At 37.7% G+C, this 27,993-nt stretch overlaps 1 protein-coding gene across 1 annotated transcript; it reads left to right on the top strand.

Moving 5' to 3' along the window:
• LOC131075635 (ribose-phosphate pyrophosphokinase 3, chloroplastic) lies at positions 1 to 27,978 on the top strand. Its single transcript, XM_058012470.2, has 7 exons — positions 1 to 300; positions 2,028 to 2,343; positions 13,515 to 13,610; positions 13,863 to 13,931; positions 14,050 to 14,178; positions 27,280 to 27,379; positions 27,499 to 27,978. Exons 1-7 carry the CDS (start codon positions 158 to 160, stop codon positions 27,630 to 27,632), a joined length of 987 nt encoding a protein of 328 aa, XP_057868453.2. The 5' UTR covers positions 1 to 157; the 3' UTR covers positions 27,633 to 27,978.
• The last annotated feature ends 15 nt before the right edge of the window (positions 27,979 to 27,993 follow it).

Raw genomic sequence — 27,993 nt, forward strand, 5'->3', positions numbered from 1 at the left:
AGACTGTAGATATATTTATATCTATATAAAGTAGTTTATAGCATAACAATTTTTCTTAATGCATTTTGTTATATTCCCGGCAACTTTGCGTCCAGGCTCTGTTGCCGAAACAGTTTGAAGTTAAAGCACTTATTGAGAATTTTGAGGTACGCAAAAAATGAACGAAGAAATGGAGAAAAACATGGTTGTGAAGAACGGCGGGAAGGAGGTTCAGCTTTTCTACTGCAATGAAACCGAGGAACTGGCCCGTAAGATTGCTGCTCAATCGGGTTCCATCCATTTAAATGCTATTAACTGGAGGTATGTATTGAATATGCATCATCTTTTCTCTCTGACTGAATATTTTTCCTGTCTCCACATAATGAATTGGGTATATGGGATTTGAAACACCCACAGCCACAATTGTCACATTGGAGCTCTTAGGCAACATCCATATGCTTTGTCTTCTGCATTTCCATTTTAGGGTCCGGAGTCTTGACATTGCTAATTTACTTTTCAGTATATTAGCAAATGAAGAAAAATATATAAAATAAGGCAAAAGCTTTGGAGCGGGAGAGTTGTCCTAGTAAGTCAAATCAAATCTTTCTTTACATAGATGTAAGGGTCTGGTAATTCTGGAATTCATGTATTCTGAGAATGATATCCTGTTTTAAGGGTAAGTCCAACTGGAATTCTATAGTTTTATTTCAGAGGGAATCTAAAATCAATAACTGTGGCTAGTTCATGAGACGCTACCTTGAATCGCTCTTTATACCAGATGGTGAAAAAGGCCTTAATTTTTTTTACCTTTTTCCCTCCTCCGGCCACCAAGGATTTTTATTTTGAGTTGGTGAGCTTTAGGGCTCCTCCACTAATTCACACTTATAAGGATGCCTGAGTTCAAAGGTAGTCTAAGGAAGACTTCTCCAGCAAGGGGTGTGTACCACTCCTTGGGGTCCTGTCAATTCTAGTGTCCCAGGAACTACATCTAATCACTAGAGGAAGTGCCCTGACCTTGCAAACAGTAGACGTCCAGTGACCTCGCCTCTGTTCAAGTGGCAAGAAAGTTTGCCTTTTCTGATTTTTACTTGGCATCTAATTGGTTAGTATCATTCATTAAAGGTCGGTCTTTGGTAGGAACTTGGTATTATCTTTACCTTTCTCAACTCTGATGATGAGGGCACAATCGGCTTTAGCTGTTTTGCAGGCATATGTGTCTAGATCTAAATAAAGCGGTTGTTATCAGTTCAAGTTGCATTGTCAGATTATATTAAAATTTGAAAACCAAGCTATGGAGAAAGGGATAATTATCTAATCGCCACTGATGGTATTAAAGGAATGCAATTAAGTTACAATGTTCGGTTTCTCTTTTGACACCACGATGAGTGAAAGTTGACCTAGGAAATTAGTTGAATAGTTGTTTGTCATGAATAAGAAAATCAGTATGCTTTCTGAATGCATCACTTGGCTGGAAACTTCTGCTCTTTAGTCATATGTTCCACTCATATATGTGAATTTTTATCAAGATTATACCTCTCTTCCACACTTAGAACTGGGAAAATGAAACCCTTTGTATCTTTAATCCTAATTTTATACATGTTTAAGAAACAACACAAAACAATAATATGTACAGTGTAGTATTTCTGGTGACAAGAAGATTGGTAGATGTTTCATATATATATATATATTCTTCCATTGCCCTTCTTTATACAGAGATTAATTGTTTCTAATGCAAGAAAAGTTTTTATAAAGTTAATTCTTATCTCTGTGCTTACACACCATGCATCCTTGATTTCTTCCATTGAAAAACAAGATTCAAGTTGAATACATTTTTCATTTTTATATTCTAAATCTTCTATGTTGTGACAATCAGATAAGTTTACATCTTCTGACATTTTATGTTCTAAATAGAAGACATATGCTTTTTTCACTGCAACAAGTGATAAGATTATTGTGTATGGAAGCTCTAATCCTAACTTCTAGATTCCATTTTATCAGGAATTTTGTATCCCATATTCTAACTACTCTTGCTGATGCATTTTATGTAGGAAATTTGCAGATGGGTTTCCTAACCTTTTTATTTCAAATGCACATGGCATTCGAGGCCAGCACGTGGCATTTCTAGCTTCGTTTAGCTCACCTGCTGTTATTTTTGAGCAGCTTTCCATTATATATGCACTGCCACGAATGTTTATATCATCTTTTACTCTTGTTTTACCATTCTTTCCTACTGGTTCTTTTGAGCGTATGGAAGAAGAGGGGGATGTGGCAACTGCATTTACATTGGCGAGAATATTATCCAACATACCTCTTTCTAGGGGTGGTCCAACAAGTTTGGTCATTTTTGATATTCATGCGTTACAGGTGGGTGCCAGGTTTTCTCTTTTTGACATGAGTTCATGTTATCATGTAGGTTTTGTTTCAATTATTGTTTTGATTAATTTATTAGGGAGTTTCTCTATTGCATTTTTTTGTTAATTATCTTGGGTTTGCTCAAGTGTCTTCTTTTAGCTTGCATGTTTTAGTATTTTTTTCTGCCTTGTAATAAATATATAGCTATAAAACATAGGAACATAACATTTCTATTGAAAGTTGCTAATATTTAAGTGTTGATCATTCTACAATTGTCAATTATTGACATTTCATTATATAATATGTTATGTACTCACCCTACCTAGTTGCATGGACAAAAGTGAGAAGGAGAAAAACACAAGCAAGTATTTCCATGCGGGCTTTTATGACTATGCCGCGTACATGCTTCCTATTCTTTTGGATTCTGTCAGCATCATAAGCAGCTATGGCAATATGGTAGAAATGAAATAATTAACCCTATATATTCTAGATTTAAAATTGTGTGTGAAATAATATGAAAGTTATTTGAGTCGGGTCATTGTGAAAATTAAATATGTCTAAAAATAGTGTGTATCTGGGACAGTATTTCAGTTATCCTATTGGTTTTTATTGCTTTTAATTTAAGTTAGCAATAAAAAATAAAAAATGAAATGCTCTCTTAAGAGTACAAAAAATTGAGCTTGGAAGTTTTGTTTCTTTACACTATGCTTATTCTTCTAGTTTGTTGTGCTTTTACTTATTTTTGTTTTAGTTTTCTTTATGTTTATGGCTGAAATGGCCATGATCCAAAATGGGTCCTTTGTATTTGCACTAAAACACCTTTGCATTTTCGTTGAACTTCAATATGTTTATCAATCAAATTAAAAATGTCAACCTTTAGGAGTGCCAGTACAAACACATTTTTTGTGTTAGTTTGTGAAAACTGAAAAGCATTGAGTTCAAAACTTGGAATACCACTATCTAAAAACTTAAAAAGCTTTACTGTTGATAAGAGCTCTTCCGTCATTTTATCTTTGTTACTGGGTTTTCCTCTTGGATGCCTTGTACTTGGAAGCAGTATGAACTGGGTACTGGTCCTAGGTCAGTTCCAATATCAAAATAGGTTAAGTTTCTCTCATTTTCCATGTGTTGCCCAGGTAAATCCCAAGTTTGTGTACTGTTCCCAGGTTAGTTCTCGTACTGAAACAGCCTGCTATCCTCTGATTTTCCCTTCACTGCCAGGGTACATTGCAGGTTCCATTGGTTTTCCATGCCCTAACTGTGTACATCCCAGGATCTTGTAAGAAAAACCTGGGCTATACCCAAGCTAGGTACCTTGTGCCCTTTTCGAATCCAGATCCTTAAATACTTCAATCAAAAAAACACTTAAGTAAAAAAAGTAGAAAAGTGAAGAAAAACTAAAATCTAATTATTAAAAGCATCATTTATCAATTTATCAATAGTGTATTGAGATTAATTTTGTTTAATATATGCATACTATGGTTAAATGTATTTATTTGGAAGTAATATATATAACATTTAATACAACTTTTGCTTAGTCATACCCTAGGTATATCCAACCTGTTAGGAAGTTAATTACACTATATTATATGGTTAGTAAATTTGGTCAGTGGGTGTTGGTTGTCATATATGTTTAAATAATTTGTCTAATGTATTGATTAAATGGATAGTTGAAATGTTGTAGGTTGTACAACTTGAAGATTTACACAAAATTGCAGTTAAGTAAGATGAGGGATTTGAGCTTAAAAACAGGGTTTACATCCTAGAGAAGATGGGAAACAAACAATATCAATTGTATAAATCCCTATCTATTTGATCAATAACATATGCTTGTGCCTGCTTTTTGTTGAATATAAAATATCAGTGATAGATATCATAGCAGGTGAGAGCTTGAAGAGGACCTATACTATGATGGAAGCTTGTAAGGGGTTTTGATTTTGATCAAGGGGAAATTGTACAGTGTCATTACCTACTAATGAAAGCCTCGTATGATTTTGTATGTAGTGTATAGAGTTTCCATTCATTAGTTTTCTGTGAGGAGTTTAGACTAGTTTGTTTGCTATTTTATTAAAGATTAGGGGAGACTGGAACTTTCTCAAGATTCTATGGTTGCTTCCCTTGGAAAAGGCATTTGGTTGAGCCAATAAAGGGTAAAAAGATTGTAATTCAACAAGGCCTGCAAAAGAGCAGATGACGTGTCCTCATAGGCCTCAATTGCATGGAGAAAGGAGGATGTGTTTGGGACCAAGCATTTAACCACTGAGGCTTGATTTGGGTATCATGAAATTTGTATTGAGTGTAGTGTTGAGGAGATAAGCAAGGAGAAAGATATGGCAAAGATGGTAATTAGATTGGGAAAGTCACTGATAATACATGTCACACATGTGCTGTGTAAGTTTAGGGGCAACTCGAATGTTTATGTGGGCGGTCCTGTTAAGATATATTGGGATGTTCATGATCGGCTCTTTAGGTTGGGTTCTGGCAATGTTACGTTCAATATTCAGGTTCAAGGAATTGCTTCATTTGCCTGCACTGGATAATGCTGACATTAAGAGCTCACAACAATGTGGCTTGATTGATTATTAATTTTTTTAAATGCTTTGAGTCAGGTTTGCTCATCGATGCATGTGGAGGTATTTGGTTGGCTCTTTTGGAGTTTTTCTCTATATTGTTACTGATTTTTGAATTTATATCTGGCCTTATCTTCATGACCATTAGAGGTGGTAATACAACATTAATGTCTGAGTTCAGGGTTATTACAGCCCAAACATATTGAATTGGAATTAAGTTATTAACAGATCAATTGAGAGAAGCATCTTGCAAGGAAATTGAAATGGAAGTAAACACTTAGAAGAGTGATGCAGACACAGAAGCAGCTGCCGCATGACTCAATACTAATGCAAAAAGTTAAAGCTATTGGATGTTTAAAGGTTAGAATCATTGTTAAATTAATTTATGACGTTATGTATAATTTTTTCACCCTAGAAATCCTGGAATCAAATTAATTTGATATCTCCTTCACCGAGTTGCATCTTTCCATGAAATTTTGCTACCTTGTTGTCTTTTCCCTAAAAGGCTTTTTCTCCAGCTTCTTTAGTTTTAGAGATTTAATTATTTTAATGTTCCCATAGTGTTTGTGGACTTTAAACTTTGTGTAGAGGTTTGTATTAAATACCTAGCTTTTGGCCCAGGGGGTTGATTTTGACAAAAAAATGCCGATTTGTTTGAAATTGTATTTTAAATCTCTGGCAAAAGGGTTTTGCTTCAGCCCTTATATCTTGTAAGATATAATTGCCTTTCCATAAAGAAGTCATTTAGCGTTCTTTGTCTAAACTCTTAAGTTGGAAGTTTTTGTATATGGGTGCATTTTGGGTAGAGCCAGATGCCCTTACAAGCTTTTTGATTGAGATGGGATTCATATTTCCTTGGAGATGACAAACATTAGAAAACTATCTCTCAGAGCCCTCAATTAACTTTGCACAACATTCTGTGGTCCATAGGACCATCGGATTTGACTTGGCTAAGTGGGCCAAGTTTGCAAGAGGTTGGAAGACCATGAGAGGAGGGGGGATAATTCCTAGTCTTGAGCTCGCTACTAGCTCAGAGACTAGTTCTTTGCTTTAGTAGAAAATCAGAGTGAAAAGATTTTGATGCTGACAACGATGATGAAAAATGTACTTATGCTACACAAGAGAGAAAAAGGTTTTCAGTAAATACTAAAGATCAGTATGGCCTAGTCCAATTGATCATATGTGGCTATTGTGTGTGCCCCTAATCTTGAGGTGTTCTGGATAGTTGTGTGTGTTCCTACTTACAAATTTGAAATATGACATTTGAGTGTGTGCCTATTCATGTAGAAAAGAATGGTGAGGCCATGTCTTCAATTACTTGTTGTGGACAGTTGTATGCATTCATGTTTGTAACTTTGGAGGAAGATAGTTGAGTGTGTTGCTATCCTTGGTTGGTAGCTCAATGAGGCCATTCCCATTGCGGCAAAATATCGTATATGTCCCTTTTTACAATGATTAAACAAGGGGATCGGTGTCTATGACCCTATGTACATGTGAAAACTATCCTCTCCAGGTCTGAGGATAATGATGTAATAAAGGGGGATAAAGGAGGGGAATGTTAGGATGTTTATTACACCACAGTATATGTTTAATCTTCTTGCTTAGGAGATGTTAGTTATTATATAGGCTTAAATTATTGTTTAACCATATTGATTAAATAAATAATTGATATATTGAGGAGGTTTAAACCACCCACACACATAGCTGGTAGTTGAGGAAAAGGAGGGATTTGAGCTTAAAGATGGGTGACATCCTAGAAAATAGGATGGGAAACAAACAATACAAATTGTATAAATACCTATCTATTTGATTGATAACATATACTTTCTAGGTGCTTTTTGTTAAATTTAAAATATCACAACCTGGGTCTCAAAAAAAATTGGCCATCTGCGATATCCAATCACCATATTAGTACCTGGATTGGCAACTTAGCTTGTTTCTTTATGTTTTGAACTCTGGGATCATTTGAAAATTTGGAATGCCATTTTCTAAATTTTGTGTAATGTCCCCTTTTGTAAAGTGCCCTAGTTTGCCCTAGATTACAATTCTCAGCCAATAAGGGAGGGTTAGAGGGGGGTACCTGTTGTGACCTTTTCCACACATCGCCCCATTGCAAATGGGGACCCTCTCTTTTCTTGCTTTCTAGGGTTTTGTTAGTGTCCTATGACCTTTTGCTGCAGTTTCACCAAGCCTTGTCTAGTTCAGAGCATTTTAGGCCCTGACGATTGAAAGTTAGTTTTTGTGATTCCGAAATGTGAACACCACCAGAGTGCTTAGAGAGGCCAAAGGACAAAGATCGCAATTGATTTGGACGAATTTGGACAACTTTCTATTTTTAGAAAGTTTGCTTTTTTCCTATTTTTTAGGAAGTTATGTTTTTGGCATTTTTAGCCCGATCCTCGGTATGGCTATTTTTAGAAAGTTTTTCCTATTTTTTAGGGATGTCTGCTTTTTGCTTTTTCGGGATGCAAACCTAGGGTTTACACTTGTACCACTGATCAGCTTCGATCGGAACTCGAAAATTCCAAGTTTTGACCTAAAAAGCTAAATCCCTAGATTTTAGGCTTTTTTGCTTTTTCGGGATGCAAACCTAGGGTTTACACTTGTACCACTGACCTGCTTCGATTGCAATCCAAAATTTTCAAGTTTTGACCCAAAAAGCTAAGTTCCTATATTTTAGGGGGTCATGGCACCTTCAAAGGATAATCAGCTCGAAAAATCATCTTGATCCTCAAATGTCCTGAAATTTGGCTGAGTCTGGAATGGCATCCTGATCCTAAAATTTGACTAAGTCTGGAAAATTGGAGAATCCTCCAAAAACTAGATTTTGCATTATTAGTCCTAGAGGCCCGAAACCACTTTCAAACATCCTGACAATATATATGAAATATAACTTAAAGTATAAGTTCTTATACTTAAATGTTATATTTCATATATAGTCCGCCCTCTTGAGAGCCTCCAAAAGTCCGCCTTGAAGAGCAAAGGTCTAAAAGTCCGCCCATATTGGGAGGTAGACCAAAACTCCGCCAAGATGGGAGAGATGCTTGAAGTCTGCCCAAGAGGAGGGATGCCTAAAGTCCGCCCTAGGAGGTGTCTCCAAAGTCCGCTCAAGGTGGGAGTGTAGCCTAAAGTCCGCCCAAGTTGGGGACACCACCAAAGTCCGCCCAAGATCTTCACAAGGGGAGAGGCCACCAAAGTCCGCCCAAGATGGGAGCCGCCACCAAAGTCCGCCCAAGATGGAGGTCATGTAGGAGCCCTCTCCCAAGTCCGCCAAAGTAAGAGAGCAAGGTAGGAGGTGCCAAGTTTAAAGTCCGCCAAGGGTAAAGAGAGCTTTGAGGAGGGACCTTCAAAGTCCGCCCCATGCCTTAGCCAAAATTTCACGATGTAGGAGCAAAGGCTAAAGTCTGCCCCATGCCTTAGCCAAAAATTTTGCCTTGAAGAGAGCCATGAGGAAAGGTCTCCAAAGTCCGCCATACCTTGGAGAAGATGGAGATAAATTTCAAAAGTCCACCTACGCATTGAAAAGTCAAACAAAATCAACAAGATGCCAGTGACGTCACGAAATCCACTGAGATTTCAAAATTAAATCCAAAATGAAGAAAACATCTAAGGATTATTAAAAATCCTCGAAATAAATCCAAAATAGAAAGTTTTCAAAAGGAGAATATTGGAAGATTGATAAGGATTTCGAACTTAAATCCAAAATGGAAAGTTTTTTTTAAGAGAATATTGGAAGATTAATAAATATTTCGAACTTATAGCCAAATTGGAAACTTTTGGAAGATATTTTCTTCGAATTTGGAAACATGACAACACTTTCCAAAAGAATGAAGTTAAAATTGGAAACATGATTTGGAAGATTTTAAGGGTTTCTGATTGAGGATTTAACTTTATGTACAAATACTTCGTTGTAAACTTCATTTCTACACCAAGAAGTTCGAAAATATTAAGGAGAGCATAGTAAAATACTTTCAGTTTGGAGTTCATTTGGAGAAAGTTTTGGATATTACTGGAAGTTGGATAAACTTTTTTGACAAAAGTTTCACAGATTTTTGGGGAAAGACAACTAGTATAAGGACGAATTATTGAATCTCTCCTGAATTTTTGAGGGTGAAATTAAATTCATGATGCAGATTTATGTATTTTTTGAGTTTTTCCAGAGTTTGAGAAATGATTTTTAGTGAATTTGTTCGAATTTCTAAGGGAGGAAAATCATTTTTTTTTGCTAAGTATAAGAAATTTTTGGAGTTATAACACTAGGTGTTGGATTGTTATCACAGTTATCTTGAAGGTTGGAGAATTTACATGTGAAAATCCCATTCTCATGGCTAAGTATGAAAATGAAGTGAAATTTTCCAAACACTTAGCCATTCGCAGCCTCGATTTTCTTTAATCCAAGATAGATTTCTAACTTATTTTCCTTTGGTTTTACAAGTCGCAAGAGGAAATAGAAACGGGATCATCATAGAGATTGCAGTTGGAGTTCACAGGCAAGGTTCATTCGGGCATGAAGATAGCCAAAATCTGGCTAAGTATGGGAAATGTTGAAGGCATGTCAGGGTATCGAGAAGAAGGATATGATCACAGCGAATGCCTGAACAACTTGATCCCATCATTTCATATTTGCAAGGGGTTACCCAGAGCTTTTTAACCCTCCTCCCATGCAACATAAGTTGGCAACTGAAGGCAGGATCATCACAGAAAACACAAATGGAGTTTCGAGCCAATTTCAGAATTGAAAATGGGACCACGAGCAAGGTTTGTCCGAGCATAGAGAGGGACAAAATTTGGCTAAGTATGAGAAATACTTCGCGAAGAGATTTCTCCTCCAAATTCGAGGCACTTGAAAGAATCTCAAGGCATCAAGAAAGAAAAGTTCTCAGACTTGGTGAAAATATGGAAAAGTTAGATAAACTTCCAACTTCTTGAAGGATTTCATCTCCTGAAGGAATAAAAAAAAGAGACAAGCTCCCAAGCAGAATCAAATGGTGGCAAGAAGGAATCAAATTTCCATACTTAGACGATTTCTTGACACAAATTGGAGAATTCAAGAAAGACATCCAACACGTTGAGGTGGCGCCTCGTCATTTTCCAACCAATCAGATCGCTCCAAGTCAGCATGTCCAGGTTCGATGAACCTGACTTATCCAGAAGCTTCTAGAAGGGCACACTTCACAATGCAACAACCTTCTATTTTCATTGATGGTTCATATTTAGCAAGAAGGACAAGTGTCCCAAATGTAATTGGTCGAGGGTAGTTAGTTTTGGGAAACCCTAATTAGGGTTTATAGCTTTCAATCTGGGCCCTTGATCACTGGTTGATCTCGGTCGTTCATTTATTCTTGAAAGCTATATAAGGTTGCCTCCTCTCATTTGAAAAGGGTGAGGTTTTTGATGTATTGTTGCTTAAGGTCATTTCCAGATAATATATTGCATGTGCGTTGCTTTGTAATCTCTATTATTTGAATGATTTGCATGGTTTCAATTGCCTCAACACTTAGTTAGAATTAGTTTAGATTTGCTTTCATTGTTGTTAATTTGAATGAAGGATTTGATAAGTTTCAATCAATGGTGTATCTCCGCTCATACTTTTGGTAAAATGGATGATTTCCATTCTACCGTGCAAAGTTAGTCTGAGCCCATCCCCTGTGCATCCCAACATCTCGATCATAAGCACAACCCATTGAAGATTGCATCGGCCTTGTGTAGTTGTCCCTAGTGTGGCGAAGCAAGGTTTGGTTTCTCGAGAGCACCCAGTTGATACCGTCTCCAGAATTCGTAGGATTAGATTAGCCTTCCTGAACCCTATCTCTTTTTCCCTTTCTTTTGAGAGTCTAAATCCCCGAAAATTCCCCCCCAAAAAAGAAGAGCCTAAATTGCTAAATCCATCTAAGTTCAGCAGTTCAAGATACTTGTCAACGTAAGTCCCCCTTGAAAATTTCAGCATACACTACCCAAGAAGCTATTCCACTAAAGTCGTTTGTTCGCACATATAGACCTTGGAATCAGTAGTGATTTTTCAGGAGAGGATAGAATACCTTCGGGTATCCTATCCTAATGTTTGGTAGATGATAAAACAAACACCAACAGTACCTTTATCTCCTTAAAAGGGAAAACCTGCAAACAAGTTAGAAAATAACCTACAAATTATGTTATATAAGTGAATAATAATTACAAACATTTCGTAAGGAATGACTGATTGTAGTACATAAAGTAAAGAATGATTGATTATGATGAAACATAAAGCAATTTATAATTACAAACAACTGTATATGTAGAGATATAGATCATAACTTACTAATTGATTGCAAGGTTACATAACTTACTAATGAACCCCAATCATAGCAAGCTAGGATTGGTAACTTGATAGGGTGTCTTAACAACTGTTCCTCCTCAATCAAGCCATTGATAGGTAACTTGATAGGGTGTCTTTATAACCGTTCCTCCTCAATCAAGCTATGGATGAGTAACTTGATAGGGTGTCTTTGCAACCGTTCCCCCTCAATCAACCCACGGATAGGTAACTTGATAGGGTGTCTTTACAACTGTTCTCCCTCAATCAAGCCACCTTGAGGATAAGGATTTACCCCAATAGGGTGCCCTAAGTTTAACCCTCCTAAGCCCAAAGGCAGAGCACCTTCGCCCCCACTTTGGCCTCATGTGGACCTGGCCATACATATGAGGTGGCGTGCATAGGGTTGACCCCAACACAGTTCCCCCTATTGCAGACCCTTCTCCCTTTATCATGGTTGATAGTACTTAGTTATATCATAAATCAAATTTATTACAGCGTGTATGAGTATGCAGAGTATCAGCAATATGAGTTATAAATATATAGATTATCAGTAGTTACGATTCATAAATATGCAGGGGTAGATATAAATATTTACATATGTTATCACAGCAATATCATATTTGTACATTAAATCCATACCACAGTAGTAACCAGACTGACTGCCTGAATATTATATTCATGGTGGATGGTCCCTTAGATGTAGGCAATGTCTCCTTATATTCATCCATTGGACTTGGAGGGTTATGACTTTCGTACAAGGTTGTGACTCTTGGAGTAGAATGTTGCCAATCGCATCACCTCATAGTCTAATTGCTGCGTCTAATTCATTATTGTTTAGTTTAACTAATCCCTTGCCCGTTTTAGAGGAGATTGCTGCTAGAGGAAGGGGAGAGGATCGATTCATTGAGCAATGGTTATTTATTATAAATCTTATTCCATGCAATCTGCTTATAGTAATCACTAACTACTGCGAATATAAGAAGTTCTGCTGCTGTTTGATCTGCTATGGGATAGGAATTGTATTCATGCCTTTCCTTTATATCTCTCAATGTGAGGGAGAGGTCACACCTCTTCATCATGTATGCCCTTTGGCAAGAGACACACTTTCACCATTAGCCCCCTTTGAAAGTGTGCAACCCTTCATTATTCCTGCCCTTTGAAAGGGACACAACCTTTCACAATTGGGTCTGACCCTCCTATTTAAATAAGATCTGCACTTCTGATTCCCCAGATTAACCCTCCCTCAAATGAGGTTCTCTTCTCCCTTTTATATGTCATGTTTGAGGGAGTCACAACTTTTCCTTCCATGTCTTTTGACCCTTCATTAACTTAATTATTCTTTTATATTTTAATTTTAAATTTATTTTTTATTCTTTTGTATTTTAATTTTATTATTATCATTTATTATGAAATTCTATTCCAGAGTGGGGACATTACATTTTGTCATACAGATAGAAATATTTTTTAGATCTATCATGTACGTTATTGTGCTCTATCATGTACGTTATTGTGCTCACCTGTCTAAAGTGATTTTCAGGCTATGCAATCCATTTATTGTAGTTCTAAAACTTGTTGGGATTTCACAAAATTTGCAAGCCTCAAGTGACCTTGTTGAGTATTCACCGAGTTTTGCTAAGTTTTGGTCAACTATTCACAAGTCTGTCAAAAACTAGCCAGCCAACAGAATTTTTTTTTTCCAATACATTTTTGAATTTTTCTTTTTTTTCCTACAATAAATTTGAACTTTTTTTCAACAATCAAGTGACCTTGTTGAGTATTCACCGAGTTTTGCTAAGTTTTGGTCAACTATTCACAAGTCTGTCAAAAACTAGCCAGCCAACAGAATTTTTTTTTTCCAATACATTTTTGAATTTTTCTTTTTTTCCTACAATAAATTTGAACTTTTTTTCAACAATCAAGTGACCTTGTCGAGTATTCACCGAGTTTTGCTAAGTTTTGGTCAATTATTCACAAGTCTGTCAAAAACTAGCCAGCCAACAGAATTTTTTTTTTCCAATACAGTTTTGAATTCTTCTTTTTTTTCCTACAATAAATTTGAACTTTTTTTCAACAAATTTTGTTGCTGCGTCTCCTCTAAATTCATTTCTTATGCTTTTTAATAGTGTTTTGCATCTCATAACTTAGCGATTTTTTGTTGGGTACATGTTTTAAAACTATGATAACGATATTTATTTGAACAATCTATGGCTGACCATCAGAAAACTATTGTTATATATTCACATACTATACTGTGTTTTGAGAATTATTTGCACTGAAAGCATCTGAACTGATTTTTATACAATTTGTTGTGCATTCAGGAAAGATTCTATTTTGGTGACAGTGTATTGCCATACTTCGAGAGTGGCATCCCATTACTCAAGGAACGACTTACACAGCTTCCTGATTCTGGCAATGTCAGTAATTATGGCACATAATAGGTTATCTGATGTTCTCTAGATCAGAATATCACAGGGATTGGTTTTAAGTCTACATTCTTGACTTTATTTATTTTGAATGGAAAATATCTACAGTAAAACCTACATGCATGGATTCATATTTGTGTTAACACAATCAGAGAATGGGTACCTGACATAATTTTTACCAATAAAAATATCATACATACTGTCAGATAATTTACTAATAAAAACCATTATACGTTTTGTCAGATAATGATAGCTTTCCCAGATGATGGCGCATGGAAACGGTTCAATAAGCTACTACAATGTTATCCAATGGTATGTCTTTTTCTGTTTCATAAGCTTGAACACGAAATTTATTTGCATGATGAAGCTTCCTTTACTTGTTCCTTGGAGTAATGCATTCTGTTTTCAATCCATAAAATTCATTTCACAGGTAGTGTGCACAAAGGTACGTGAAGGTGATCAACGATTTGTTCGTATCAAGGAGGGGGATCCTGCTGGTCGACATGTAGTCATCGTTGATGATTTAGTGCAGTCAGGCGGCACTCTTATTGAATGTCAAGTAGGTGGTCATTTTCTTAGAAGCAGATCTCTCCCCTGCTTAGCTTACTTGGTCCAAGTCTGTAAAGAAAAAAGAACTACAAGTGGTAAATATGGTGGTTTCTTTGTTGTCTAATTGTATGACAAAATTCATTTGCTCTTGTATTGAGATTTCCATTTTGATTTTGTTCAATCTTTCTCTATTTAGCTTGATGTTGTTTTTTAAATATCTTATTCTTGATATTTGTTTCTGTTTTGAGGTCCCTGACAATGAATATAACCGCTTCAAAACCTACTTGAATGAACTGATCACAAAAAGAGCCACTTGAAACCCACTTGATATGCATTTCTCTTCTTTTAATTTACTAAAGAGGGATTGCAATTTAGGAAGGAGAATGTCATCATATTCTCTACAAAGGCTTCTTTAATTTGACACATGACTTTGCTGGATGCAAAATTAATCAATTGGAACATAGAGGGTTATCATTAATGCTTGGAAAAAAATAAAATTGAAGACTCATCCTTGATAGTTGAATGAGTTTGAAGATGGATAATTTGATAACAAAGAGGAGAAAAAGTTAAACTTTACATATGTCAGCAATAAGCTTGAAGGTTAGTTGGAATCTGTTGTGACTTTTTCACACATTGCCCCTTTGCAAACGGGGACCCCCTCTTTCATGCTTCTTGTGTCTTGTTAGTGTTGACGTGTTTTTTATGACAGCGTCGAACACAGAATAAAGTTGCCTAACGGTCACTTCACTCTCTCTTGATCAAAGTGCGATTGCATGCTAAGATTGCAAGAAGTTCAAACAATCGACTCCAAGGTTCCTTATGCTACGCACGTGACTCAGTTGGCAGATGTGATTGCTAGTAATCCAAGGGCCTTTACGTCTGGATCATTCTTTCACTTCTTTGCCGTGGCGTGGAACTTCATCATTGGATATGGCAATTTTATGATGCTTGTGCTTTGAACGAACTCAATTGGAATGAACATGAATTTAAAGGGGAAAGGGTTAGAAAAATCTAAATCTACTCCTAAGGGCAGTGATATCAACAGATAATGTTCTGATGGACGAATTCCAAATAAACCAAGTTCTTCTTCGCCAAGATAAACTACAACTCCGCAAGAACCAGTGCAATCTTCTGGGGATGCTAGAGGATTTTCAAATTGAGAAAGTGCATTTGAATACCCAAAAACGGCGCAATCCAAACGACTATCCACAATCAAACTTAGCACAAATTTAGGGGTTCATGCTAATTTTACACAACATCTTATGATCAACAAGATGCCAAAAGTATGAACCATGGAAATTCATCAAACACCATTACATTCTCCATTGAAATCAAAGCACATTATCTAACAACCGAGAAAATAAAATTTCTACTCTAAGTGAGGAAGGTGAAACCATGCAAGTTTTGAAAAAATAACTTAAGTGGACACCATCAGAGAACAATGTTTCACTGTTATTATCTCAAAACTTATCGCAACAATTTCTCTCCCTCCTTTTACAAATGAGGGGGGTCACCCCTTTATATAGGCCTCAGGCCATGATGACATGCAAAACCCTAATTAAGGTTTCACCCTAGAAGATTCCCCACTCAAGATGCAACAAGGTGGGAATCAGTAATTAATACCTACTGAGCTCATGTACAATTAACTCAAAAGTGGTGCAGGAGCACCTAGGACTTAGATTGTTTAGTTTTTCAATTTTGGCTTGTCCTGACCCTAGCCAAGTCAGTGGTGAATAAGGACTCCAGGAGGGTCCAAGAGTTAGAGTTTTGAGTCAATGTAGGCCTAGGTTGTGTTCATACTTCTTAGTTTTGCATTTTTTGTGTAAATAGTGAGTTTGAGTAGGTAATTGACCTTTTTTGATGATCAAAAGTGTCAAAACTTGGTATAGGCATTAGAGAGGGTTAAATTAGTATTAGGGAAGTTTTAAAAGTCATTTGTGATGACTTGGAATAGGTCTTATAGGTTGGAAAGACCAAAAGTGCAAAAATTGCAAAGTTGCAAAAAGTTGTCATGACAACTTTTGTCCTGAAATGATTAGCGATGGAGTTAGGAATTGTTCAACGCCCTGGGATGACTCCACACGTGGGAAAGCTATAAGAACCCTCTCTTGCACGGTTACCAAGGTTGGTGAATGTGTTTTGCGAGCTTAACAATCTGAAACTACTCATTTTCAGACTAGTTGGCAGCGTTTTGGCTTGATTTTACTCATTTTGTAATTAAAGATGGATTGAATCCATTGATCCAGCAATGGATTGAGTTTCTCTTGTGCGTTATTGTGTTGTTGGTTCAATTTAGAACTTTGTAGATACTGTTCATTAGTGTTTTCTTGCTTTAGTTTGCAAGCAGCCAGTTTTGGCTTGTATATAGCAGTTTTCTTGTAAATATGGTTGCCCCATGAATTCCACACGTGCTGCCATCACGGCTTGTTGGGACATGGAGGGCAACCATTTGTATAGTGTACATATGCAGGTGCAAGTGCTGGAGAAGAGCTTTGGTATGACTGTCACCTTATTCTAGGCGAGTCCAGGAGCAACTTGACTAGAGGAAATAAGGTGAAAATGGAGTGCCAAGTGCAGGGGTGGATGTTAAATCATTTTCTAAGTTTTTGAAGGGGTCCAAGGAGTTGGGACAGAGTTGCCAATGCAAGGAGGAGCCTTGAAGAGGTCATTTAATGCACAAACCCCAACTTGACCAGTCACTGCCACCTAGAAGGCCTAGAAACCCTCCAAAACCCTCATTTTGGGGTTAGCACATTGAATGGTGGAACAAGAAGCTAAAACCACAAAAATCACTTGAGGTTAGATGAACCATCGAAGGAAATCCAAGATTGTTTGGGGGTCTTTTGGACCGTTTTCACTCAAGCCCTAAAAAAACCGGTTTAGGAGGCCTAATTGGGCTAATTCCTTGTAGCCCTTTTCTAGGCAAGATTTTGGAATCGGTAAGAAACCTATTGATGGCATACCTCAAATGGACCCTAAATGCATCCAAAACATGAATGAAGACACCTCCACACCTCTGCATCATCTCACAATGGTATGAGGTCATTTTGACAACTTGAAGCCAAGAACCCATAATTGAGCTTGAGCACATGGGAAGCACTGTGAATTGGTAGGGTTCCTAGCCAAAACACTTGAAGCAAAACACCTTAGAGAGATCAAGAATCAAGCCCTAGAAGAGATTGAGAAGGACTTGAAGGTCTAGAGAGCAACTAGGTCTGGTGAGTTTGTGCAATTGAGCAACACCAGCTAGGTGAAGTGTTGAGCAAACTAGGTGAACCCCATCAAAAAGTACCCAAAATACCATCCATTGAGCATTATATGCACCACCTCTTTCAAATTCGCCCAACATGCGTTGAATATTCATCCACAATCACCCCCTTATGTTATAAATGTGCCATCATTTCCACATGCGGCTGCTGCATGCAAAAAGAATTTGCCATAAATTCAACATGCAATGACTGGGTCACCATTTGGTCAAATATTCCGGCTATGAATGCACCACCATACTGCCATGCGTTCAATAGATCCTCGCCATGCAAGTGGACCCCGTCATCGTACATCCGCTCCTGCACATCTAGAATTGTTGGAGAGAGAATTTGATTCAGGAAGAATTTTCTTGAAGTCTCATCAACTTTCCTTGCTTGGAGAAGGTTTTCCATCAATTTTCACCATCTCCTATTTTTTAAGAATTTTCCACAAATTAGGGTTTCAAGTCTAGGAGGGAGAGAATTCTCCTACGAATCCAAATCTATAATTTTTTTGAAATTTGGATGTGATTTAATGCCCGAGAAATGATTTTCAAAATTTTTCGGGGGGGGGGGGGGTGGAATTTCTTATTCAGTTCATCCCTAATTCCTTCCTTGCCTTAGAAATTTTCATGTCTTAGACAAATTTGCTTAGTTTTTCGACTTGAGCATGGAATTCATTTTGCATGGTGGAGTTCATCATTTCATCCTTGGCCATGGGAGTCTTTCGGTATCTTTTGAGCGTGAAATTATCTTGGAGTAGAAATTTCATCATCATTTAAACCTTCCTTTCCTGTCTTTGAACTTGGGCGCTGAATTGGCTTGATGAAGGAATTCATCTTTTACACATTGTCCAAAGCCTAGGCATTTTGGCACCCTTTCATATACATGGGCGGAATTTCACACTGAAGGAGGAATTCATACTTTGTTTGAATTATCCATCATCCCTTGAATCTGGCGCCCTATGACCTCCTTGGGCGGATTTTTTAGTTGTCCAAGGAATTCATACATTTTACTATGTTCCATGACTTCTTGACTTTGGCACCCTCATCCTTGCCTAGGCGGATTTCTTCATAGGGCGTGGAACTTACTCTTTTTGAAACTTTCCTTGAATACTTCATTCTGGTGCCCTCCTTCACTGCTAGGCACAATTGTCCTTAAGGCAAGGATTTTTTACTTTCTTTATGCTTTCCATGGACACCCTTGTTTGGCGCCATTCCCCTGGCATGGGTGCAATTTCTTTATGAGGGAGGAATTCACTATTTCACATCTTTCCAAGGCGGGAGGGATTTGGCATTCCATACCAAGCATGGGTGCTATTTGTTAGTTGCTAAGGAATTTCAACATTTTCTCCATTTCCAAGGCATCTTGAGTTTAGTGCCTTCCTCCAATCTAGGGTGATATTTCACCTTTGGCATGGAATTCACTCTTTTTTCCATCTCTCCATGCACATCTCTTTTTGGCACCTTTCCTTGTGTCATGGTGGAATTTCTTCATAGGGGAGGAATTCATGATTTAGAGGATTTTCCTTCACTACCCCTCTTTAGCGCCATCCTTGAGTGTTGGGTGGATTTTTGATGGTGAGGAGGAATTCACTATTTTTCCTTCCTTTTATGACACCTCAAATTTGGTGCCCTCTTGAATGTTTGGGCGGATTTTGGCCATGAAGGAGGAATCTTTGATTGTTATCCTTTCTCCATGAATATGTCATTTTGGCGCCCTCCTGAGTGCTTGGGCGGCATTTCTCTTAGGTGGAGGAATTTGATGTTTTCTACCAATTCAGGGCATATATATATGAAATATAACATTTAAGTATAAGTGGCATCTTCAATATGTCTTTTTCCTTTCTTATCTTTAAGTTATATTTCATATATATTGGCAGGATGTTTGAGAGTGGTTTCAGGTCCCTAGGAATCATAATGCAAATTCTGGATTTTGGAAGATCTTTCAAATTTTTCAGACTTTGTGAAATTTCAGGCCATTTTCGGATTAGGATGACATTGGTGGATTGATGTAAATTTCCAGACTTGGGTGATTTTGTGTGCTTTCCTCTTCTGGAATAGGAGTTCCATACTTAACCATTTTTTGATCCAACTTGTCTGCCTTCTGACTCTTCCGGATTTAGAAATGATCTTCAGGAACGTTCAGTCTTCAGCGTCTTCAGGGATGAACCTGCCGAAATAGATTTTCCCAAATAGTAAGTGTTTCAAAATGTTAGGGTTTGGACAAAATAGGCCAGGAAAGCACTTACTAAAAATGAAACTTACTAAAAATAGAAATTACTAAAAATAGTAAGTTTTATTTTTGGCAAAATGAAGACATTCCGGGACTTGGTAAAATCCCTAAAAAATAGGAACTTTCTAAAAGCTCCGTTTTCACTCAAATTTTACTGGGAGGCTCCTCGAAGGGTCCTGATTCCAGTTGTATGTTTAGTTTTTCCAAAACCCTAACAGAAACCTCTTAAATCTAGGACATAAGGCAAAAACCCTAAAATTGATGAAACATGCCCTAGACTTCACCAAAATCACTCAAACGAAAAGCAAACTTAATCAATTTGACCCTCGAACACTTGCAAAGCAAAGGATTGACGAGACTGCCACACAAACCCACAAAAAACCAAATCCAAACGACCAAAAGGGCCTAGAAGGTAGGGGGTCCCTATCTGGGATGGGGTGATGTGTGATTTGGTCACAAGAGTTAGCATAGGGTTTTGGCAGTTAGGTGGCAATTTTTGAGCTCTTAGTGCCCGAGTCTTGTTTTTGAAATGATCTTGCCCAGAGGTTTCCTGCGTGCAATTAGGGTTTTGAGTTTTGAGTCAATAGGATCATATGTTTTAAATGCCCAAATGTTTTCATGATCCTAGATTTTGCCTGAGTTTGAGATTGCAACAAGTTGTAATTTGAGTGTAAAATGTGTTTTAGAGTTTGCAAATTGGTGTTATTTTGTGCTTGAGCGTCAAAGTGTCCTATAGGAGTCATTTTTCCTGCCCCTAGGAGGTAAAGTTAGGTCAAGTTGCACAAAGTCTCGATGGACTCCTATTTTCCCCCCACTCAAATCCAGTTAAAATGATGAAAGTCCTGATGTAGAATATGATAAAATTTCATAAGTTTTGACTTTTTCAGTGTGAAAAACACCATAGTCCTAATGGGAAACGTTTCTCCCCCATGAAAATGAGGCATAAAATCAATTTGTCTAGATGGGAGATGTTTTTCCACCAAGTTTTGAAGGTAAATTGGACTTTGTCTCGATGGAGAGCGTTTTTCCACCAAGTTGCAAGTGTTTTTGGGGAAATTCTCGATGCATCTGGATTCTCCACTTCAGTTGTCTTGATGGGCCACGTTTTTCCACTAGGGGTAAAATGAGGAAGTTAAGTGCTATAATTTGTCCAGATGAGGTTGGAATCTGCAACAGAGGAAGAAAATGAGCGAGATGAAGTCAAGTGTGGACAAGATTTTGTTGTCCCGATGAGGTGTGTTTTTCCATTGGGAAGAATTAATGAGTTTTGATGAAATATTGTGTCTAGATGGAGTTCAAATTTTCCTTGGAGGCTATTTTGATGAATTTAAACAAGTTTTAATGAAGTTTTTGAGTCCAGATGAAGAACGATTTTCCACTGGGGATACCTTTGCATGAAATGATGAAATTTAATTGTCCAAATGTCCATCGATTTCCCTTGGAGGACAATTTGTGGACAAGGTGAGCGAAATGGTTCTGAATATTATGTCCAGATGAAGGTTGTTTTTCTCCAAGGCTTTATGTGATGAGTTAAGATGAATTTAAGTGAATTTATTTGTCCAAATAGGAATCGATTTTTCCCAGGTGGCTGGAATTTAATGCAATGAAAGATTTTAATGACAAGTGTGCCCCAGATTGATTAATTTTTGCCTTGTCACAATCATTTACTGATCAAGTGAAATGCATTTAATGTCAAATATGTTATCCCAATGCAAATCGATTTTCCACCAGGCTGATACAAGGCATGTTTTTTAATCCCACATTGCTTGTGTGGTGAACTTGGAAGGTGAAAGCATGAATAAATAGACCCAGCCAGCACTTAAACATTATTATATTGCCATTGATTTGACAGGTTGAAAACTGATTTGTGGCGCCATTGCTGGTTTGAGGGGGCAATTTTTTATCCAAGTGTCAAAGGGTGCCATGTTTGGAGGATTTGCGTTGCTGATTGGGGGACACCATTGATGATTTGGGCGATTCATGTGTGTGGTGCCACCATAGCTGGGAGCTGCAACCTTTGTTGTGGGGCTGATTGAGGGTGACCTTGGAGTTATTTGTGCATGTGGCGCCATTGTAGTGAAGGAGCAATTTTGCCTAGAGGTGTTTTGGGTACCATTATTGACAGATTGAAGACATTTTTGTGAAAACACCATTGCTGGCCCAGTTTGAAACCACCATTTCCAGAATTATTCTCAGACTGATATCTTTCCTAACCTCTTGTTAGTGCCCAGGCGTGGCCATTTTGAGTATTGAAGGGCAAAACAACTTAAGTTTGAAGGTGTGCCATGGCTGTGACCACTTCCAGCCATTGATAGCAATCATTTTCTGTCATTTTCAGACTTTTGGAGGACATTTTCAGACCTTTGAAGGACGCATTCAGATTTTGTCCTCAGAAAATCAGACTTTGTTATAGTCTTGGACATTTGAAATGTGTCATTTTCTGAGTGTTTTCAGACCTCCAAACACAGTATTCAGACCTGAGATGTGTTGGGACAGCTAAGGTCATCCATTTTCAGACTTTCAGAGGGTGTATTCAGACCTGGGTATACATTTTGAGCTTCAAATTCCTCATTTTCAGAGTATTCCAGGGTGTCTTCAGACTTACATTTTGTGATCAGACCTCACATAAGTCCGAAAATCAAGTTTTTTAGAGAGTTTTGTATCCCATTTTGGTTGAAAATCATCTTGTTTTCAGAGTTTATGTTACTAACCATGGAAATTTCTGATTTTAGGCCATTAAATATGATAAAATCATTAAAAATCAGAACTTAAGAAATTCTGAAAACGAACTTTAAGAGATATTTTTGTTGTGATATTGACTACGAATTTCGTATAGGTACCATGTCTAAGGCTGGGATAGCAGCAAGAAAGAACCAGTTGAAGATCATACAGGAGGGATTCTATCTGGAGTCGCTAATATCATCCCGATGGAATATGAACATGGAGTACCTGGACATGAAGCAGATGAGACAAAGAATGTTTGGAGTGAAGAATCATCTTCCTTCAACCCTATCGGCTAATATCATGAAGAGTGGAATCTACCAAGCGGCTGGCTTTTCACCATCTATTTAATGCAGTGAGCTTGTTATTGAGTGTGCCAAGTATTATGATCTGCGAACTAGGATGATCAGATTACCCAAGGGGACAGTGCTTGCATACTTAGCCGAAGAATCAATCACGAAAGTGTTTGGAATTCCCAAGTGTGCGGATATGCAAGAGAGGACTAAGGATGAAGCCTTAGCGAAATTTGTGAAGAGAGCAGATGCATGTATGACAGTTGTCAACAGTGAGTGGGTTATTGAGCCAAGGCGTCACCACTTGAGGCTACCCAAGAGAATCCTATGTTCGGACTTCAAAGATGAATATAGTGATTTGATATTTTTACTCAATTGAGTGATTGGAGCACCCCAAGGGGCCCTATTTGAGAACTGGATGTACTATTTTATTGAAGAGATATCAAAGGGAACAATGATCAACTGGGCCAAAATAATAAGTGATAACCTCGACTTCCAGTTGAGAGGTTTGGAGAAAACGCGAACATTCAGTATGACCTCCTACCTTGTGTATGCACTAGCTAGATTTGTTGTGTACAAAGGACTGATATGCAGGGGTGAAGTTAGGAATGGGCCAGGACAATACAAAGTTTATGAGTGGTATCCACAAATCCATATGCACAAGATTAAACATTATAGAAGGGTGAACGATGCTTTCACCATGTACATCACAAGATTGCTAGAAGGCAAGATCCACAAATGGTTGTCCAAGGAGGCAACAAAGCTTATTGAGAAGTATGGATCGTGGTATATACACTTTCCCACCTTCACATACCTACGGATTTAGGGATTTCGATCCGAACCATATAGGCTTCCTAGGTATCCGACAGATAAGATGATTTTACCAAGGTAGTGAGACAACTTTTGGAGTATGATTTCCTCCAAAAGGAAAAGTGTAGAATGGGGATAACTCTCCCAATTGCACTTGGGAAGACATTGGAGGTATGCCACACTGCAGCCACAACAAATTTAGTTGTTGAAGAATTGGAGTTTTATCGCATTGGAACCTACAAGACCAGGGTTTGATTTGATCCATTTCAGAATATTGTAAAGATCAAGGGAGGAAGATTTACACACATAATCGACATCAAGGACTATTGGGCTAATCTCACGGATGAGCACGCAGTTAGGAAGAGGATGTGGTCTTGTATGTCAGTGGACTTCACGAGGAAGTGTAATTTCCTCTCTATTCGAGATCAGGTTCAGGATGATGGTCATCATGTCCGTCCACTATACATAAATGAAAAGGACAAGCCTATCTTGTTGCCCAGTTGGACGTAACCTGAGTTGGTTGATTTGAATGTGTTAATGAGAGAAGTGAATGATTACTCCAAGGAATGGGTGGACAAGTACGCCAATGAGAAAAGGAAGTTGAAAGTCACTTTTACCTATGAGAAGATGAGAAATGAGGAGTCCTCCCTTGATGATGATGAAAGGACAATCGGTGATGTAAGACCACATGGTGATGAGGAGAGTCAAGCTCCTAAAAGAATGAAAGGTATGCCTGGAGAATCGCAAGCGAAAGGCAAGGAGATTGTTAGCCAAGAGTCAAGGCAGAAAAAGCACAAGTCTAACACTCCTTTATCCAACATGAGCTTCTCATCTGTGAAGGAGAATGATATGACAAAAGGATGATGAATCCAGACAGGATTCCGATACGGAAATCCTACCAGAGAATAATCACTAATTACATGCTACAGCACAGTCGGCACTGCATGATGATGATGAAGAGCAACCGAGATCTCCTATAATCCAGTCAGAGGTCAACTTGGGCAACAATGTGGTGGATTTAACGAAGGACAAGGATACAGATGATAATGTCATTTCAGCCTTGAGAGGACTAGATTAGGACATGAGCCTCAAGGACGGGATGAAAATTTCTACTATTCCCGATTGGTTGCTGTAGAGCATGGAGAAGAAGAAAATGATAGAGGTACAACCCATAAAAGATATTGATGATTTCTTAGCCAGGACTAGCAAAGAAAAGGAGCAAAAGAAGGCTAAGGTGTTCTCTAAGATTACTAGAGATGAGGCAGGTGTGCGTATTGCACAAGTGACGGGTGATAAGACCAGAGATGCTGTCACTCCTATGGATTATCAGGTTACCACAATTGACCTTGGATCAACTACATAGAAGCAAGAGTTCCAAGAGTTGAATGATACTGCCAAGGCAATTGAGGCATGATTGAATAGGACTATTGAAAAGACGAAGATGCTTGAAAATGAGAATAAGAGACTTAGGGAATACATTGAAGGGATGAACTCCCAAAGGCATGAGGATCCTACTTTTTTCTCACCTATTGCTATTGATTGTGGATTCCCCTTTGATCATGAGGCGGCATGGAATACACATCAAGAGGTTGGAAAGTGGATTGAGGATGTTTTGAAGCAAGCAAATGATTTCCTAGCTCAGTTTGTCCAAGCATTTGACAAGACGTCAATGCTCATATTTAGGATACAATATTTGGAAGGAGTCTGGGATAATTTCCAACCAATGTAGGAGAAGACAATTCCTCACTTCAGAGTGTTGAAGCAAATCCCGATGCCTACGTTGATCTACGACGGAGTTGTGCATGCAGGTGATGCTTATGATTTCCAAGGATGGTATTGTTCTTTGGCTATGCGAAAGTCCACTTATGATCATGCAAGACAAGATTGCACGGAGATGGAAGGATCAATACAAGAGATTCAATCCAAGATCCTTACATCTATTGATGAATTATTGGGAATGGATGTTCATGCTTCCAAAAGTTTACACTTAAAAGAATTGAAAGAAAAGATGAAGTTTGTTTACTTCAATCAGTTATAATCTTTGAAGAAGAGTCAGATAGATGATTTGGTTGCTGGATTGGGAAAGTGTCTTTGATGCTTGCTCAGATGCCTTGGATGTGATTGATGCACTCAACTCAGTCTTAGCCATGGAGGAACTCAACTCAGTCTTAGCCAGATTCTTGCAGTATGCAGCTAGAAAGAGGGATGCAGGACAAAATGTTCTATAAGATTGCTTGCTTGATGACTAGGCGTCATCCTATGGGACCTCTTCTTTTTTGTTGCAAACCCTAATGAGGGTTATTTTAGGTCTGTATTGGCAAGATCTTGGCCCTTGATTCTAAATGAATCTTGGCCATTCATTTCATTTGAGACTCTATATAAACCTATTTGCCTCTCATTTATAAGAGAGATTTTTGAGAATTGTCATCTAGATGCTGCAAGTTTGAATACAAATCATTGAAGTTTGGTGGTTTTATCTAGATTTTGTATGCATTTGTGGTTCTCATTGCTTCCAAATTTAGATTAGAATTAGATTAGAATATGTTTCAAGTATTTTAGATTGGATGAAAGAAGTGTTGAATGCATTTGAATGAAATTTGTTTAATTTTTTACCACTAGCTTCTTGCTGATTGTAAGTTTGCCTTGTGTGGTCAACTGGAATTTGAATTGGACTTAACTTCAATTATTGCACGTCCATTGGTATGCATTGCCTTGATGGTATTGATGTTGATGGTGATAATTTGAACATCTATAACTTTACCTTAGATGATTGCACTAAGCATGTGTTGAATTGTTTTTTTGATGGTGAGACCTTGCCAAGTTGAATTTCAGTGAATCATTCACCTCGTCTTGCATTCTAGGTCTTAGAATAGAACTTCTAAGCCCTTATCCCTGTTGCATTTATTTGAAAATTCTTGTTGGATTAGATCAAGAGCTATAATTGTAAAAATCATTTGAAGTCATTGGCAACCTATCCTCATTCATGATAAGCTTGACAAATCTGAACAATTGCGCAAGTCCCCAAGTGAAAACAGCAAATCACGTCAGCCATTGAGTTACCCACATGTCAAGAACTGATCGTAGAAACCTTGGAATCATCTTAGTTGATCAGATATTTATCATTTGAAGTGATTTTGTTCAAGAGAGGATAAGATACCTTGGTATTTTATTCTGTGTTCGATTGTGCATAAAAACACATCAATAGAACCCTGACTCTTTTTCCTGGATATGCCCCCATTAGATTTTGCTGCACGGTCTTTGCCTATAGAGGTCAAGGAAGCAAATTGAGCTATTTTCTTGATTGAGGAATGTTCAGTTATTTATGCTTTCACAGGAGCCAAGTTTTACTTCAGTTTTGACCTACACTGAAGTTTGATGTTATTCCCTAGGTATTCCATGTAAGTTCTCCTTAGTAGACTAAGTTCTCTAAACTTCAATTTACAAATTGTGCAGAAAGCTTATGTCATCGGTAAATGTTTTTGCATTACCTACAAAAGTTGAAACAAAATTTTAAGCATCCTTGTATATTTGCTTTGACATTTTGGAAGCCTGATTGTTTGTGTTAATATTGAAGCTGGACATAAAGTGATGTAATCAGAAAAAAAGCTCACTGAAAGTTGATTCTAAGGATGGGATAGTCAATATGTTCTTTTTAGGTCTCCACACTATAGTGTAAAGTTTAAAAAAAGATGTAAAGGGGAAAAAGAAAAGAGCCCTTGTAATTTCCTTGGTCATATGAAAAGAGCTTTAGACCAAAACTTTACTTTTTCTTTGTTCTCATAAGTGTTTGTATTTCCTCCGACCCAGAAAGCATTGGCTGCTGCTGGTGCTGCAAAAATCAGTGCATATGTAACTCATGGTGTCTTTCCTAAAAGTTCATGGAAGCGGTTTCAACATGACAACGGCGGTAAATTGAATTGAGATCATTGTTTATTTATTGGTTGTATATCACTTTCTTTTGTTAACTTGGTCTTTCATATAGCCTAATACAATTTTGTTGCATTTGGTTTTTTGATTTAATTGCAGGAGGAGCAGAACATGGGTTTGCATACTTTTGGATCACAGATTCATGCCCTCTGACTGCAGACGCAGTAAAGGACAAAGACCCATTTGAAATTCTTAGTTTGGCAGGGCCAATTGCTGCTGCTCTTCAGGTTTGAAGTCTTCTACCTTGAACTAGAGGATAAATTATGGAGGTTCAAGACTGCCCATTTTCTTTAAGCATTACATATGCAGTTGCAGTTTAAAAAATTTGGGAGTGTCCATGTATGGATTGAACTTCTGTAGGAGATTTTATTATGCATTTTCCCCATAAAATCTCTTTTCCAAGCTGCTCTAAGAAGCACCCAACTAAAATGCAAATCAAAGAGATTACAAGTTTGTAACTGTATGATGTACTCTGAAGCCGAGGCCATCTTTGAGGATGTTAATGAAAACAGATGTTTGATTGTACCGCTTTTTGACAGAGTAATAGTAAAACAAGGAGCTGGACATTATTTGTTTGAACACGTTTATAATTTC

Source organism: Cryptomeria japonica, chromosome 8, assembly GCF_030272615.1.
Source record: "Cryptomeria japonica chromosome 8, Sugi_1.0, whole genome shotgun sequence".
NCBI classification, from domain to species: Eukaryota; Viridiplantae; Streptophyta; class Pinopsida; order Cupressales; family Cupressaceae; genus Cryptomeria; species Cryptomeria japonica.